The 16,749-nt window shown below is 44.7% G+C and overlaps 1 protein-coding gene across 3 annotated transcripts in view; it reads right to left on the reverse strand.

Moving 5' to 3' along the window:
• Positions 1–16,749, reverse strand: part of CORO1C (coronin 1C) — a 66,779-nt gene that overhangs the window by 22,842 nt on the left and 27,188 nt on the right. For all 3 annotated transcript variants that reach the window (XM_083583847.1, XM_083583849.1, XM_083583848.1), the window contains exons 2-3: positions 14,734–14,933; positions 786–908 (exon numbers count right to left, since the gene is read on the reverse strand). In XM_083583847.1, the coding sequence (XP_083439973.1) occupies positions 786–908; positions 14,734–14,933 (323 nt within the window). The remainder of the gene's footprint in view (positions 1–785; positions 909–14,733; positions 14,934–16,749) is intronic.

The following is a 16,749-nucleotide window of genomic DNA, read 5'->3' on the forward strand; positions in this document are numbered from 1 at the left end:
CACGGAGGGAGAAGATCACTGCTTTGGACATTTCCCCCCTATACACATTAGAAAATCAGTTGTCACCAAACTCCAAACTGCTCTGTAAAAAAAAAAAACCACTCTCCTCCAATGCCAAACAAGTTTCTCCAAGCAGCTTGGGTTAGAGGCAAATATCTCTCTCTGTCAAGAAGCTCAAATTAACTTCTATCGAACCTCCAGACGGCATTCATTACATTTCATGTGCCTTCTGAATTATGTTTCTTACAGTACGTTCCAACATCCTTTAGCACACAATCCTGTTTAGTGGTGAACTCTGCAAACCCAAATTGCTTCTTTTTAAATGTCAACGTCTTCCAAAGTGAGATCACAGGAGATGGTGCAGGATAAGCCACCATGAGACAGAAAACAAATCCAGACGTCAGATGGATTAAGAGGTGCAACACACAGGTATGAACTTAGTGCTATATAAAATTAAATCCACCTATCTTGATATTGTGGCTTTTTAATTCAATTTTTAGACAAACAAAAATTCAGCACAGAACCATTTCAAGTGCAGTGAAGGCCAATTTTCCTTTCAGTGTTACTCACTCCAGTTCTGCATGCTGTGACAATGCAAGTAATATTTTCTGCCTTTCAGCGTACCATCTATGAGCCCACAGCAGTTGCATTTTAAAGCTAGAACAAGGATGACTGGCTGCCAGGTTAAAATGACTACCATAAGGCTAACTTAATGAAGGGCTACAAAACTACTTCCAAGTGAAAGCAAGAAACAACTTTTTGAGATGCTTAATGCAGAGACTCACCATGACAGTGCAGTCTTCTGAGCCGCTGGCGATGACTTGATCATTGTGAGGACACCAATCGATGTCAAGCACAGGTCCCGTATGGCCACAAACTGTGGGGTAGGATTTGTCAATTCTACCTGTCTGAAGAGAGTGAAAAAAGTGCTGTAATGTACAGAACAAGGAACAAAATACAAACAAGCCAGGGATGGATGACCTGCCTCTCTCCAAATGCTGCTGAACAACAACTCCCATCCGTCCCAGCCAGAAGGCCAGTGGTCAGGAATGATGGGAACTGCAGTCAAACTTCTGGAGGTCACAACTTCCACACCCCCAAAGTCAGCACTTCATGTTCAGTAAGTTATCTCTTACAGACAAAATATAGAAATGTATGGTGCTAAGGTTTTTTAACAGTCACACCTTGACTGTAATAGGTTAACTAAAGGCAAAGTTAGTTGCTCAAATTCACACAGACAAACATTGGCAGCAGCTCTCCTGGGGTTCCATCAGACTGTTTGGCCATCTATCCCAGTGTTGCCTACTCTGACTGACGGCTCCCTAGGATGGGATGAGGGAGGCCTTTCCCATTAACTGATGCTACCAGTGATGAATGGAAATGGCAAGGACTGAAGCTGAGGCCTTCTGTATGCAAGCAGGGGTGCTTTTCCCTGCAGCTAGGGCAGCTTTCCAAACGTATTTCAAAGTTTGCATGGCTGTAATGTCAGAAAAACCTTTAAGCTGTATTTCTCCAAAGATTTGCACTTGTTTAAGTGTTTAAAACTCACCCCATTTATTGAACTGTAGGCAGATCCATGACAGCTGCCTTTTTCAGACACAAACACCTATGACTGGGTTTCCTAAGCTACTCCTTGCTCCTTATGCTGCTTGAACCCTGGATCATGCATCCAATTACTGCACTGCTAATTCCAGGGAAGTGAGTTTTTCCCTCAATTCAGAGTTGACTGTGCATAAGGTTTCAGAAACAGCGATAGCCATTAGCTCTTGCAGACTGACTTAAACCTGCTTGTCAAAATCAGGAGAGAGGGGCAAGTCCTAGAGGACTATGAGACGCAGCAACAAGAAGCAATCCTTGCAGAGTTCCACTGAAACGGAATAGAGAGGTATCTCTTCTTCACAGCTAGGAACAGGTCATGGGCATGGCCACTTAAATGCCTATCTCATGCCTGTGACCAGATGGAGAGGTGAATATGCACAGCCTCTGATCAAAGAGCAAATTGCTACTGCAACCTTTAAGGAACCACCAAACTGTTTGCTGGCCAATGGTGTGTCAGACCAGGCCAGCACACTATCACCTGGAAGCCCCTGGGCAGCAGCTTCTATCTGCATGTACACACTATCTTAAAGCTGGGGTGGTGATCCTCCAGCCCACCCATGTTGAGGGCTGAGGGGGGTTCAACACCATCCAGAAAGCCAAGGCTCTCCACCCCCCCCCCTGTTGATAGGAAACATCATGGACAGGACTGAGGGGAAGAAAATGACTCAGGAGGAGAAAGGGCAAAGATTCAGAGGCCTGTGAGCCTACGGAGGAAGACATCCCTACACCAGCGTGGAGTCCTTCAAGCGCAAGGGCTGAATGTGTCCATCTGGTCCCCCCAACTCCCTCTAGGCCACGCCCTTCACTAGCCCTGCCTGGGATGTGCCCCTGTGCTCTGATCATGCCCCTTGCTTGTCAGGATAGAGAGGGTTGTGTGAGTGTGTGTAGAAACTGCACAAAACTGACCCCTGTTGCTTTGCCCACTTTGCCTCTGCCCCCTGGAAGGCTGCCCAGAAGCAAATGTGGCCCCTGGCCCGAAAAAGTTCCCCCACATCTGCTTCCCAACTTTTTGCCTGCCAGTTTGCATATAAGACACTGAAGAAGGGGGGGGAGGAAGGAAAACGTATTTCCTCTATGCCAAAATCTAAATAGAGTGGTAGATGGATGGTCTGGGCGGGGGGAGATAAGTACTACATCTAAGGAATACAAAGTCAACAGGTTGAGGGGCTTGTGAAAAATTTAACTCTTTAACATGGCAACACTTGGAAATTTTAAAGAGAAAAATACAGAACTATCTTAAGAGAGAACCAACATTGTGTAATCCAGACATGTATTAATGTGTCAATCAGGATTTTGACTGAGAGGGGGAAAATTAGCTGCTGCATACATATTAAACTTGCAATGCCACCCGTCTGTATGAACAAGATTAAAACCAAACACCAAACATTCAGACAAACAGCTGAGTGTTCAGTCTCACTCAGCAGCTTGTGTGAAATGAATGGAACGTATGATTTTTTATTATTTTTTTAGTTATCTAAAATGGCAATTCATTTGCTAAGACGCAGACCTACAATTATCACTCTCTTCGTGTCATTATCTTACTGCCCTTTTATACACTTAAGAGAAAAACAAATATAATTGCATGGGCCCTTACACCAAGTGTGTCACAGTTTGGGATGTAACCAGGAGTCTTTTATTCACATATAATGACTACTTACTAAAAACTTGGTAAACAATCTCAGAATCAAAATGGGGTTTTTCTAGTTTGATGAGCTTCACCAATCAGACTGGCAGGGTCTCTCGGTGGTCACAGACCAGATTAAGACCTACAGAGGTTCATCAGAATGGAAAAGATGGGCTTTCAGCTATGAAAATTAACTACTAAATTCCTGACCACAAAGGCTTCCAATAATGAGTCAGTTGTAGTCACATGGGACTTTGGTCTGCAACAGAGCACCCACAAGCACAATTCACTGCAACTCACATTTTAGGATCATGTGAATCACCCTCTGATTTGCCCAGTTTATGTGTCATCTCACCAACCACCAAACCATTCTTGAACCCTGCAGATTCATAGGCTTCTTACTCTATCCATGGAAAAATAATAATACTTTCTCCTGATTTGCAGTAACTAAGGTTAACTATGTTGTCCAAAACAAAGTTACTGCTCGCTACAAATTGCTCTCATATCAGAGATGGAGAAATCCGGATTAGAACCTGGTTTTGAATGGCTTGAGAGCAAACTATGGTCACTAACCATGGCTTAGTGTTATGTGCAAACCTGCTCACTGGATGGGAGAGATCCCAAAATACAATCCTGGTTCCTCACTAAGGCGAACATGTACAGTATGTTAGTACTACTTTCTGCAATATGCATCATGACAGTGTTTTGTGTTGTTTTTAATGCTAAATGCCACAAAATAATTAAGTGCCTAAAAGTAGGCTTTAGAGGTCACTTTAGAGCAATCATTATGGATGTTGATAAAACTAAGATAAAAACAAATGAACAGCTGTAGCACAGAACAATTCCTAGCAATTACAATGATACCTCGGTGTAATGGCTTTAGGGGTTGCTTGTGCGTAAGTTGCCGCCGCTCTGGGCTAGGTTGGCTGGTTAAACCATTTCTCGCTGGACAGCCATCCACTCCGTGGCTGTTCAGTCGCTGGCAGAATCCGTCAGTGGGCGTTTCTTAAACCTTTTCCAACATAAAAGTTGTTTGACGCCCAGTCTCCTCCTACTCTCCCTGCACGGAAGTCTTCTGCGCAGGGAGGGCGTGGGTAGCGGAGGACCTGTGCTCTCCCCGCTGGTGTCCAGTGAAGAGTCCCGGAGCCTGCTCTCTGCTTCCCCCATTGGCCCCCCTCTACCCCTGGTGCTGCGCTGATTTTCTTCCCCAACCGGAGACCTGCCTCTCTCCCTGCTTGGTCCCTCTCCAGCATCGCTGTGGAGCCTCGCCTCCTCCTCTAGTTCCGATGGCAGTTCCCTGACACTCGGGTTAAGTACTTAATTCGTTCCGGAGGTCTGTTCTTAACCTGAAACTGTTAACCTGAAGCACCACTTTAGCTAATGGGGCCTCCTGCTGCCACTGCGCCGCTGGAACATGATTTCTGTTCTCATCCTGAAGCAAAATTCTTAACCCGAGGTCCTATTTCTGGGTTAGTGGAGTCTGTAACCTGAAGCGTATGTAACCCAAGGTACCACTGTAGATGTATGGGATATTATGCTTAAAACAACCCTTAACTGACTTGTTTTGCAAAGCATTTTGACTACAAAATCGCTTGCATCTGCTGGGATCTTGAATCCACTGTTAAAGCAGATGAATCTCGAGGGGTGTCCAGAGCACAGTCTGGTCCTGGTGTGTTGGAAGAGTTTCAGCTGGTAAGGCCTGAGGATGCAGAAAAGGTGCCTGGATCAGCTGGAGTGGCCACGTGCTCTGGACCTTCGCCCCGCATGAGTGATAAAAACTAGCAGGAAAGGGACATCTGGCTGGGCCAGGAAGGCAGGTGATCACTGCCTCCTTACGCAAAGGAGTGGTCCTTGCCTGTTTGAAGGAGGCAGTGGCAAAACCACTCCTCAAGAAACCTTCCCTAGATTCTGAAAATCTTACTAACTACCGGCCAGTTGCTATTCTCCCTTTTTGGGGAAAGGTTCTTGAGTGGGTGGTCATGGAACAGATCCAGATGCTCTTGGAGGAAACTGATATTCTATATCCATTTCAATTGGGCTTTACGCTGAGTTTTGGCACAGAAACTGCTTTGGTCATCCTGTACGATTACCTTTGTTGTTTCTTTTCTCTCAGGCCTTTGGCTATTTACACAATCTATGGGCTATTTTTTTGGGGGGGGGGTATTTGTTTGTTACTATGTTATATACTTTTGTCTTTTTATATTGTAAACCACCCTGTGATCCTTGGATGAAGAGCAGTATGGAAATTTAGCTGATAAATAAATAAGCTAGCTTTTTACACAAACCCTTCCAGAGGGCTTAAAGTTTGCCAAATAAGACCATTTAATGAAGTCACACAGGCCAAAATAGATTTCTGTGTAAAAGTCCTGATAGGATGGGCAGGAAAACTGGTGCAGTCTTCCACCATGACTAACCCTGTCTTTCTCATAGAAAGAGGCAGCTAATCGCAGAAATATACTTCTTAGATAACTGAATGCAGAAAGTCACTTCCTCAGGAATGTCTGTTATCGCCCCAGCTGGAAATAAGGAAGTGGCACCAACTTGCACATTCCGCTTTGTGTATGCTGAAGAATGGAGCAGAGGGGGGAAGAAAACTGGATCACAAAGAATGGGTTTGAAACGCAAACGAAGCTCTCTCCTTCATAGAGAAACAGTTTCTCCTATGGCCTGGCAGCAACTCACTCCCACCTCAAGGTTCAAAACCTCAGTCCCACCTCTCCTCACTTAACAAGACCTGCTGCATCTATAGAGCACCCACATCTACCAACACCCACCCAGGACACAGAACTTAGCACTGTTTGGAGTTGAGCTGATAGTAATTGGGGGCGGTTCTGACAGATAGTTCCATTTGAAAGAAGTACTTTGGAAGTCTTGAAGAGCAACGGACTGGCTGTGAAAAGCACCTTTTACACCTTTAATAAATAATAATTTAGTAAACAATAATATCCAGTTTGTAGTTCTACATTTCGCAGAGCACCATCACACTTAGACAGTGGGGCCCTGCTTTGCAGGATCCAAATCCTGAAATGGTAGAAACAAAAACGGTGTGTAAAACAAAGGGTTGCCGTATTTTTCTTAGGAAACTACCTTAGACTGATCCATTGACCACAGGCTGCAATTCAACAGGAACTCCTCCAGCCCTGGAGTAAACGGAAGTAACACAAGGCTCTCCGTGGGCTCCCCCCTCCCTGCTCCCATTCCATTCAGCTCAAAGCAGGTTGTGCAGGAGAAACTCTGGCTGGAGACCGCCATGGTCAGCAAGAGACAAGCTTTAAAGCTACGTGATTTGTTATCAGGACTCAAATGATTTATGGCTCAAGGATGTTTTTTAGAAAGCATGAGGAGCCTCACCAGGCCTGTGTGACTCAAATAGTTTTTCAAATATACAAATAGCTAAGAAGTAGTAATAGGGCTGGTATCTCAACCCACTGGGAAGACTACGAACCAAGCAGCTGAATGATTTCATTGCTCAGTGCCATGTGCTTACGACGGAAGACAGAGAAGTGCTAGGTCCAAGCACAAAGGGCCCTGAAAATGCAGTAGTTTCTATGGAAAATCTGCCCTGGAAAGATCTATGGCAATGCGCAGAAATTCACCACAAAATTAGCTGTGACAGATACAGGCAGAACAAAACTGCCCACTTGCTTGCCAGAGGAAGAAACTGAGTACTTGGCACAGCTGCTGCATTTCAAGCACTGAACAGCAGTTTGTTGCTCCTACTGTATTGGGAGGGGAGGAGAATGGCAAAATCTAGAAGAGTACAGTGGTACCTCGGTTTAAGAACAGTCCTGTTTATGAACAATTCAGTTTACGAACTCCACTAAACTGGAAGTAGTGTCCTGGTTTGTGAACTTTACCTCGGTCTACGAATCCGAATGGTGGAAGGGCACCGGTGGCGGGAGGCCTCCTCAGGCAAAGCACGCCTTGGTTCTTAGAATGGTTTCGGTTTAAGAACGGACTTCCGGAATGGATTAAGTTCGTAAACTGAGGTACCACTGTATCTAGCTTGCATTCCTTAGAAACCAGAAGAAGCAGAATACCTTTCTGTGTCACCACTTCTGAACCACTGTGACTGCCCTCAGGAATGCCCTCTGTCATCCGTGAAGCCCTGACCTACAAGACTGGCCTCTATGGCTGAAACCCTGTTTTTATAGTAATGTTGTACAATTTCTTTTTGTGTTGTATGCAAGCTGGGAAAGCACTAACAAGGTTTTGGGACGGAGGACTCTGGGACCCTGTCAGAATCCTCACGCCTCCTTCCCAAAGCCAGCGCCTCACTTACCAGGCTTTGGGAAGGCAACATGGGGGGGGGCGGGCAAATGAGGCTGAGAGCCACAAAAAAATTCACCGAGGGCCGCGTGTGGCCCTCGGGCCGCGTGTTGGACCACCCGGCTCTGTTAGTTACACTGCCTCTGTAGTTACACTACACAGGCCCTCAGTCAAATATATATTAAGTATATATTAGCATGAGGAGGAGGAGCTGAATTTAGAGAAATCACAAAAGAATGGGATGCTACTCATTTCTGATAAATTAACTTGTGCCACAAAACTGTCTACTTAGTAGATGCTGGGGCTGAATTTTGTTTTTGTTTTTTTATAAAATTTTTATTGGTTTTTCAACACATATTAAAAGACAATACAACACAATACAAAAACGAACAAACATACAAACACGTATAATTTCTTGACCTTTTTTTCCTTAAACCTTCTTTCAGCGACTTCCCCATACCTCCCCTTTCTGCATCCCTGTTTTAAATCTTTCCAGCAACCCCTAATTTCAGTTACTTGTAGCACTTTCTTTAAATTTCTCATATCCAATTGTTTGTCACTGCAATTCTATTTTGCATTACCCAAGACATTTTAACACTCGTTAATTATACAACAGTTCTTAAGATAAACTTTGAATTTCTTCCAATCTTCTTCCACCGTCTCTTTCCCTTGGTCACGGATTCTGCCAGTCATCTCAGCCAGTCCCATGTAGTCTATCACCTTGGTCTGCCATTCTTCCAGTGTGGGTAGCTCTTGTGTCTTCCAATACTTTGCTAAAAGTACTCTTGCTGCTGCTGTAGCATACATAAAAAATGTCCTATCTTTCCTTGACACCAATTGGCCTACCATGCCCAGGAGGAAGGCTTCTGGTTTCTTCACGAAAGTGCATTTAAGCACCTTTTTCATTTCATTATAAATCATTTCCCAGAAGACCTTGATCCTTGGGCACGTCCACCAAAGGTGGTAGAAAGTACCTTCCGTTTCCTTACATTTCCAACATTTATTATTGGGCGTATGATAAATTTTTGCAAGCTTGACTGGGGTCATGTACCACCTATAGATCATTTTCATAATGTTCTCTCTTAAGGCATTACATGCCGTAAACTTTATACCGGTAGTCCATAACTGTTCCCAGTCAGCAAACATAATGTTATGCCCAATGTCTTGTGCCCATTTAATCATAGCTGATTTAACCGTCTCATCCTGTGTATTCCATTTCAACAGCAAGTTATACATTCTTGACAGATTCTTAGTATTGGGTTCCAAAAGTTCTGTTTCTAATTTTGACCTCTCCACCTGGAAGCCAATTTTCCTGTCCTGTTTGAAGACTTCATTTATCTGATAGTAATGAAGCCAGTCTCTTACTTTTGACTTTAGCTGGGGCTGAATTTTGAAGGCTTCACTTCCACATCAAATTCCTTGTGAGCATAAAAGAGAAGGCAAAGAACAAGAAACGTGATAATCCTAGGTTGGTGGCTTGCCCGTTTGCTGGCTGGTGGCCTGCCCTATCAGTCACGGCCTCACTTCATGCCACAAAGTCCACAGACCTTAACTTCTACAGTAACCCAACACTTGCAGTTTCTTCCTCACTGCTCTCAGGACAGGAATGACATATTTCGCTGGCAGAGGTTCAGCTGTGTGGAGCAAGCAAGAGATGCCGTTTTTTAATTCTGGTCTTTCCCCAGAAAAACAAATAGTGCAGCTTCCAAAAATGAGGAGGGATTTTGATCCCAAGCTTCAAATTTGCACGCCAAGTTTCAAACTAAAACCAACATTTTCATAGGCAAGTTTTATGAGTGAAAGTGCTGATAGTCCCTCAACAGAAGAAAACAGTAGTGATGTACTTCTGTTAGCACTCCCCCCCCCCCCACCCCAGCCACTGGAAGAACCTCAGGGGATGCGAAGGCTTCTGGTGTCAGCACATGCAAGTAAGTTCAAAAAGGGGTCTTCCTGGAGGAATTAGGAACAGGAAAGGTTGAGGGGAACGGCCCAAGGTTTCATACAGATTATACAGATGCAAACTATAGGCATATTCCCCGGCAACTGCAGGTTTCTTGATTTCTCAGTTGTGCAGTAAGATGAAACACCATATCCCTCAGAGATGACACAACTGAATGCCCAGAAGGAACATTGAAGGGCAGGAAAGACCAACTATGGATACAACATATGGTGTGGGCTTTTATCCTGCACATGCAATGGTATGCACACTGTTCCTGTGAAAATGCTAGCTTTTGAGAAGAGGCAACAGAAACCACAACAGGAGAGAAGCAAGATTAAGTTTCATGCAAAGAGGAGAGAATATCCCATATTCTCACAAAAAGACAAAAAAGCCAGAAATAAAGGATGTAAGTGCATCATTAGGTTTTTTAGTTGCCATTTCCCCCCTTAAAGGAACATGTTTTGCAATCAGTGGTAAGGATTGCATGAAATTCCTTGCAGCAGGGGGTGGAGAACCCACCAGACCATTCTGGCCAAGTCCCGCCCACCTGCCCTAGATTATACAGGCAACTTCCCCACTTTCCAAGCCCCCACATGCATAAGCGAAATGCACATGTGGGGAGCAGCCTCTAAACAGCTGTTTTACCTATTCAGAAGCATAGATCACAAGGGTAATCTAAGGGGCAGCGTAGACCCCCTTCCTCCTCCCCTCAATCTCGCCAGAAAGGGCAGGGAAGCTGCACAGATGAGCCCACTGCCAGGAACGGCCTTCTGCCCATCAGCTGTTGAGTGGAGCAGCACAGCAGCCGACAGAGCTCCCACAGGCCATTCGGAGGGGCAGGGCCACAGCTTGTAAGCTTTTTATAATGGAAAACCTTTTTGCTATCAGCTTCAGAAGCAGAAGGGGCTTTCCTCCAGAAGAGCATCCACAAGCTTCATGACCCCAAAGAGGCTGAATTCTCAGAATATTAGTTGCTGGGGGCAACAATGGGATGGCCGCTGCCTTCATGTGCTGGTTGTGGACTTCTCAGAGCCACCTGGGTGGTCAGTTTCAGAATTTCTGGTCCTCTGGGGCTCTTTTTCATTGTTCTTAGTCAAGAAATATGTTTAGCTCCTTCAAGAATTAGGCCTTAAACATAAGAAAAGCCCTGCTGGATCAAACCAAAAAGCCCAACTAGTCCAGGACACTGCTCCTGTCACTGGCCATCCTGGTGCTTCTGCGAAGCCCTCAAAAAAAAAAGTGAAGGCAACAGCCAACTTGTTGCTCCCCAGCAACTGATTTCAGCCACTGATGTTCAGCAGAAGCCACAGAAGCCCAGTTTCTGGAGACTCTCTACTCTCGCTTGCTGTTCTAACAGGGGCCAGGCAGATCCTGCCTGCAAGCAGGACACATCATGTTGGCATGCAGATAACAGCTCATACAGGGCTGAAAGCTTTCCCATACAAACCAGCTCCCCCAACACAGAAATTTAAACACTCTTCTGACATCCTTAGTGAAGGAAATTATCTTCTGTAGAAATATCTTTAAACAATCTGAAGTGATGTGGTCCAAAAACTTCAGCTGCTATTTCTCTGAACTAGAACTCCAGACATAAAGTACTTCTGCTTTTCAATCTGCCTCTGACACCTTTTCCAGCATCATTGCCAAATGAGAGCTCTAAATGATTGCCGTTACACACTCACTAAAAGAAGTTGGTCCCTTAAAGAAAAGACTGTGTGGCTGAAAGGAAAAACACAATGAACTTCCCAGTTTTATTCACAACATCTGGCTTAACAGGAAAATTAGTTAAAGCCTTTAATTCAAGCTGCCAAATATTCCCAAGGAATTACACAGCACCACCCCCTCCCAAAGTTTCATCTTGTTCGTAAAAGATCATGGCCAAAATGAAGAAGGTTCATCTGCTGAAGAGCCCCTACTCTGCTGAAAGCCCAGCTCGCCCTGCCACATGCCTGGTCTCAGCAGGGAGAAAGCAGGGAGCAGGAGAACAGGGCTGCTCTCAAGCACGCACAATCCCACTTCAGGTTGCAGTCTGGCTTTTGCTGGTGCCTAGATACAGTAGCCACGGGCTTCAAGTCTCCACAAATATCATGCGGGTGGTGCTGTGGTCTAAACCACTGAACCTCTTGGGCTTGCTGATCAGAAGGCCAGAGGTTTGAATCCACGCAATGGGGTGAGCTCCCGTTGCTCTGTCCCAGCTCCTGCCAACCTAGCAGTTTGAAAGCATGCCAGTGCAAGTAGTTAAATAGGTACCGCTGCAGTGGGAAGGGAAATGGCGTTCCGTGCGCTCTGGCTTCCGTCACGGTGTTCCATTGTGCCAGAAGCGGTTTAGTCATGCTGGCCACAGGACTCGGAAAGCTGTCTGTGGACAAACACTGGCTCCCTAGGCCTAAAAGCGAGATGAGCGCCGCAACCCCCGAGTCACCTTTGACTGAACTTAACTGTCCAGGGGTCCTTTACCTCCTACACCTGAATTCTGATTCCCTGCGGGAAAGCGTGGGCTCTGAGCAATGCTTGGAGATCTACTTCCTCATATTCACTTTTTAATCTAAGGTTGCTTTTTAAAAATAAAAGTGCAGACTTCTCAAGTACTCTGCAATAAAAAAGCAATTTATTGATCATGTGAAGCCAAACTGCTGCACTTTCTGCCATCCCAGGCATTTGGCACATCCTTCCCCTTCCTTGCTGTAAAGGGTTCCTATCAGGAAGAGGTGCTTTAACAGCACTGGTTTCCCCCCTGCTTTTTAATTCCATGCACAGCACATTACAGCCAGGGCTGTCAAGAGCTGCACATGGTATGTCTCCCCAGATCACCGTATGAGGATTATTTAAACCTCCCACTCACTTGCACACTCAGAAATCGAGAGAGAGAGAGAGAGAGAGAGAGAGAGGAGCTGCCAGGTAGAATTCAGCTGGCACATGCACGAGCGATACAAAAACCCGGCAGCAAAGAGTTAAGCCGCCCTTTCCACTTGACTCAAAGCTGCTTCTCCCTTTTTTGCAGAAGAGCTCCTATCCCATCCTTCTTCCAGGCTCACAGTGGCCAATCAAAGCAAAGGGTGGAAATTATTCAGCCTGCCTCCCAACCCAAAGAGCTGTAATGGCCATATATGGTAAAAACCACTGTCAGAGCCCTGCACTGACAGCTGTGGAAATGCTGCTGCTGCAGCAGCCGTGGTGGAGGCAGGGCTGCAGAGAGAGAGAGAGAAATGCAAAGAACAGGCAGTTTGGCTTCCTCCATCTCTCTCTCTCTCTCTCTCTCTGCCCCCCCCCCCCCAAATGAGAGTGGGAAATAGGCACTCGTCTGCCCTGCCAGCATCAGGGCCACAAAGCACATGTGAAAACACCCACTCAGTATATTGTGGGGGCTTCCACACTCTGATCATAGTTATTATTCCTGCTATGAGAATATGGGAAAAGCTTTCATAGGAAGAAAAAGAGAGGCATTTGATTTGTTTGTTGCTACAGAATGCGGATGGAAGAACAGGACTGTTGCCTGATGCTGCTGGCACGGCTGGCTCTCCCAAGCCCAGTTCATGCAAGAAATGTTACAGGGAGGCCTGTGTCCTCCCTGCTGGGAGGCAACAGCCTGTTGGGAGGCAGGTTCTCCACAAAGCAGCTCCCCAAAATCTTACATGGCCTTAACAGACCCTTTGAATGCCACTGAAATGTACCATATCTGCTTCAGACAGCAACAGCCACCTAAAGACCAGCAGGGCTTCAACATTAAAACACATGTGGCTTTAAGAGTATCCACACAGAGGAAGGAAGGAAGCCTGTCCGGCTGAGACTGGAACAGATAAATTTGAATAGGGGTGCTTGAAATTCTATTGTCTACTCTGAGGCGCAGTGCAAGCAAGCCCTTGCTGCAAGAAAGGCATATTAAGTGCTGTTTGACAGCTTCACTTATCACAAGTAAGGAAATCTAACAGAACTGCATAGGAATGGGATTTCACAATATTCATACAGGTTCTGGGCTAGTTTTTTATTATACTGAAAACCCTCCTCTGGTACTTAGCTTATCTAACAGATACCCTGAATTATCAACTATTCCTTCTGTTTCAAATTTTCAGACTGCAAGGGTCTGCAACCAAAGCAACAACGTCCATGCACAACAGAGATATATCAACATGCTTGGAAGAACCCTCAAGGTTTGTGAAAGTACCCCCCCCCAAAAAAAAACCCTACAGGAAAAACCCTAAGGGAAGAGACCCAAAAACAATCCAATGAGGACTGAGTATGTTCAGTGGGAACAAAATGTTGAATGTTGCTGGGAAACATAAAGAGTGACCAAATAGTACTTCACGCTGCAACATTTTATTGCAGTCCTTGACTTACCCTGAGACTGCAAAACTGAAGGGAAGCAAACACACATACTGGGTTCAGAGGAACAAGGGCCATAGGAGTTTGTGCTCCCTGCCTCCCAGGAAGATCATCATGTCAAGGGGCAGATCAGTCTCGTCCCACTGGTCAGAGAATGAGCAGCTGTGGGGTGACTGTTTTCCTGCCTAAAAAGGCCACATTGATCCAACTATCAGCTGCGCTGGGACAGGGCTTTTTTGAAATCTGTGGTAAGTTGCCCTGAAAATAAGTCAACCAGAAGGCAGAATACAAATATTCAAAATAAACCATCAGGGCCTTTTGCCTCCTAGTCCCCCACAAAAATACTAATTCATGTATGGACATTCCAAATGACCGCAGCTCAGTGGCAGATGATGTGTTCAATCCCCAGCAGCTCCACATACGGTGGGAGCAGCCCTGCCTGAACCCTGGACAACACACTCTCAATGTAAACAAAAGAAAGTTAGATAAACCAATGGTCCAGCTCAGTATAAGGAAGCTCCTGATGTTTCTGTTGTGTTCACACAACCACCTGAACTTGCAGTAAGTCAGTAGGTGGAGCCTGCTAGCAGGGTCCCACTCCTACACACACGTTTGCTTTATAATTGTGGCAGCATGAATAGGGCTGTTCTTCCATTTTGTATGTCTTCACATTTCTATTAAACAAAAGAATTAAAGCAATTTCAAATGCAATGTGCCAAGGATGGGAGCTGTTAGTTTGGAGAGAGAGAGGCCTCTAAGCTAGCAAGCGACTTGTTCTTCTCCTGAATTAGACTGGTACTTGTTAAGATACAAAATGACTATAATGAATGCGTTGCCAACAACACCAAATTCTAGCAGCCACATGACCTATGTTTCTGTCTACTGGACTTTTCGTATTCTGAAGGAAAAATAAAATAGTGTAATAATTGGGCAGAGGAAGCTACAGGACCATGTTTAAACTATTGTTTAAAATACCACTTACCTTGTGTAGAGGCAGAACCAGGAATGCACCGCCACCGCTAGCCTCTATTATTATTGCAACAAAGTTGGGATTTACTGCACAAAAAGAACTGTCCCACGTCACCCGAGAAACTCTAATGTCATCGTAACACTGGTCGTTTTTCACTGCTTGACCAAACACGTGCCGAAACTTGCTCTGTCGTACCACTCGTCTCATTGTTTCTGCAGAAGAAGAAAATTCAGCATGGGTTACTGTTTCTCTGATTCCTCCAGTTAGGGTGCTTCCAGATGGAGGTTTAATATCACAAATGGGTTGTTGGCAACATTTAAAAAAAAATAAAAATACATCAGATTATCCCTTTCTGGATTAAGTAGGGAAAATATACATACTAAAATTTTGACATTGTGTGGACAGAGGAAAAAAAACGCCTTGCACACATGAGGAGCACCAATAAACACCCATCTGGAAGGACCCTGGAACAGCCGAGGTAACTCCTTTGCTCCACTGACAAGATAATTTGCAAAGCTAAGCAGGGTTTGGTATGGTTTCAAATTGGATGGAGGACCATGTGTTGAGATTCCTGCATCACAGCGGGTTGGACTGATGACCCTTGGGATCCCTTCCAACTCCACAATTCTGTGCTTCCAAATACCTAATTTTGAGCTCTGGAACAGTGCCAGCTAACCCATAATCCAGATCAACTATTTTGTTTAAATACTGTTGTTTGGTTCTCTGAGTTCACTGTGGTTTATTGAATGGTTTGTTGTAATTGGGAGCCTATTATTCAGCTATTCAAGCAGAATATAAATTTATTGAGTACACACCCAAGCTTAACAGGGCTACTGTGGAGTAAGTACATAGATGCTTGCAGCCTTCATTTGTCTTCATTATGTTTCAGAATAGGAACCTTTCCCCAAAACACTGCAGTAACACTAGAAATATGCCAAAACTCAGAAGAAGGAAGGAACAAGTATCCATGATTGTGGGGGGGGGGGGGGAGGACGTCCAATTTAGTCAACACGACCGGCAACAATCTCATGAGAATCAAGAACGCTGCCAGAAACGATACTCTCCAAAGTCACCACCTAAGACTACGTTTGGACATTTGACCAGACCAACAAACAAACCAACTCCATGCAAAACAAATCATGATCGATTGTCTGATTAAATATTGTCCAGTGTTGGTTGAGTACATAAAAAGCTTTATCTTTATCAGAACAATAAAAATAGAATTATCAGCAAGTATGATACTTATGCTAATTACAATTATAAATTAGCTAACTTATTGTGATGCAATAGAAGCAAAACATTTAACTGAATTATTTTAACTCAATGTTGGGTAAGGTTCTCTGATTAGCCATGGCATTGTGGCTGCATAGAATATCTGACCACCGTCAAACAACCGGTCATACTATTTGACATGTCAAATGACCTCAGCACCAGCCCTGCTGAAAATTACCGGGAGCATCTTTCCCCTGATTAGGACTTCACAAAATTCCAAGCAAGAACTAATAAAGTGCTTAAGAAACCTCTGGTTACCAACCCATCAAATCAAATGCTGCCTCGTCCCACCCACGTAAGGTGTGGGGCATTACACACAAATCTGCCTGAAAATAAGGATTAGGGAAGTGTTCCTTGACACACACAGATCCCCTTTTTAAAAACAAAACAAAAACAACCAACAACCCTTAACTGCTTGTGTGATTGAACCTAAACAAAGATAATCTGTTTTTGGTAAGTTTGTGAGCGGAGAAGTTAATGGCCTGTACATCTACAGTTAAGAATGTGAATCAACCATGCAAAACATGGAAATACTAAATTGCAAAAGCTCATCTACAGTGCACGCTGCATTATAAACAAGAGAAAATGCTTTAGAGTTCTATCAGCTTCCAGCAAAATCTCAACATTTTTGGTAGCGTTCTAAAAATGCAGCCACGATTTCTGAAGCACCCAGGTTTCTGAGAGGTGCTCTGCCTTATAGCTAGCTTTGTTCCAAGTCAGACATCTTTATACGCAGTGTGTTGATACTACACACAG

Source organism: Podarcis filfolensis, assembly GCF_964270895.1.
Source record: "Podarcis filfolensis genome assembly, chromosome: 13".
In the NCBI taxonomy this organism is placed as follows: domain Eukaryota; kingdom Metazoa; phylum Chordata; class Lepidosauria; order Squamata; family Lacertidae; genus Podarcis; species Podarcis filfolensis.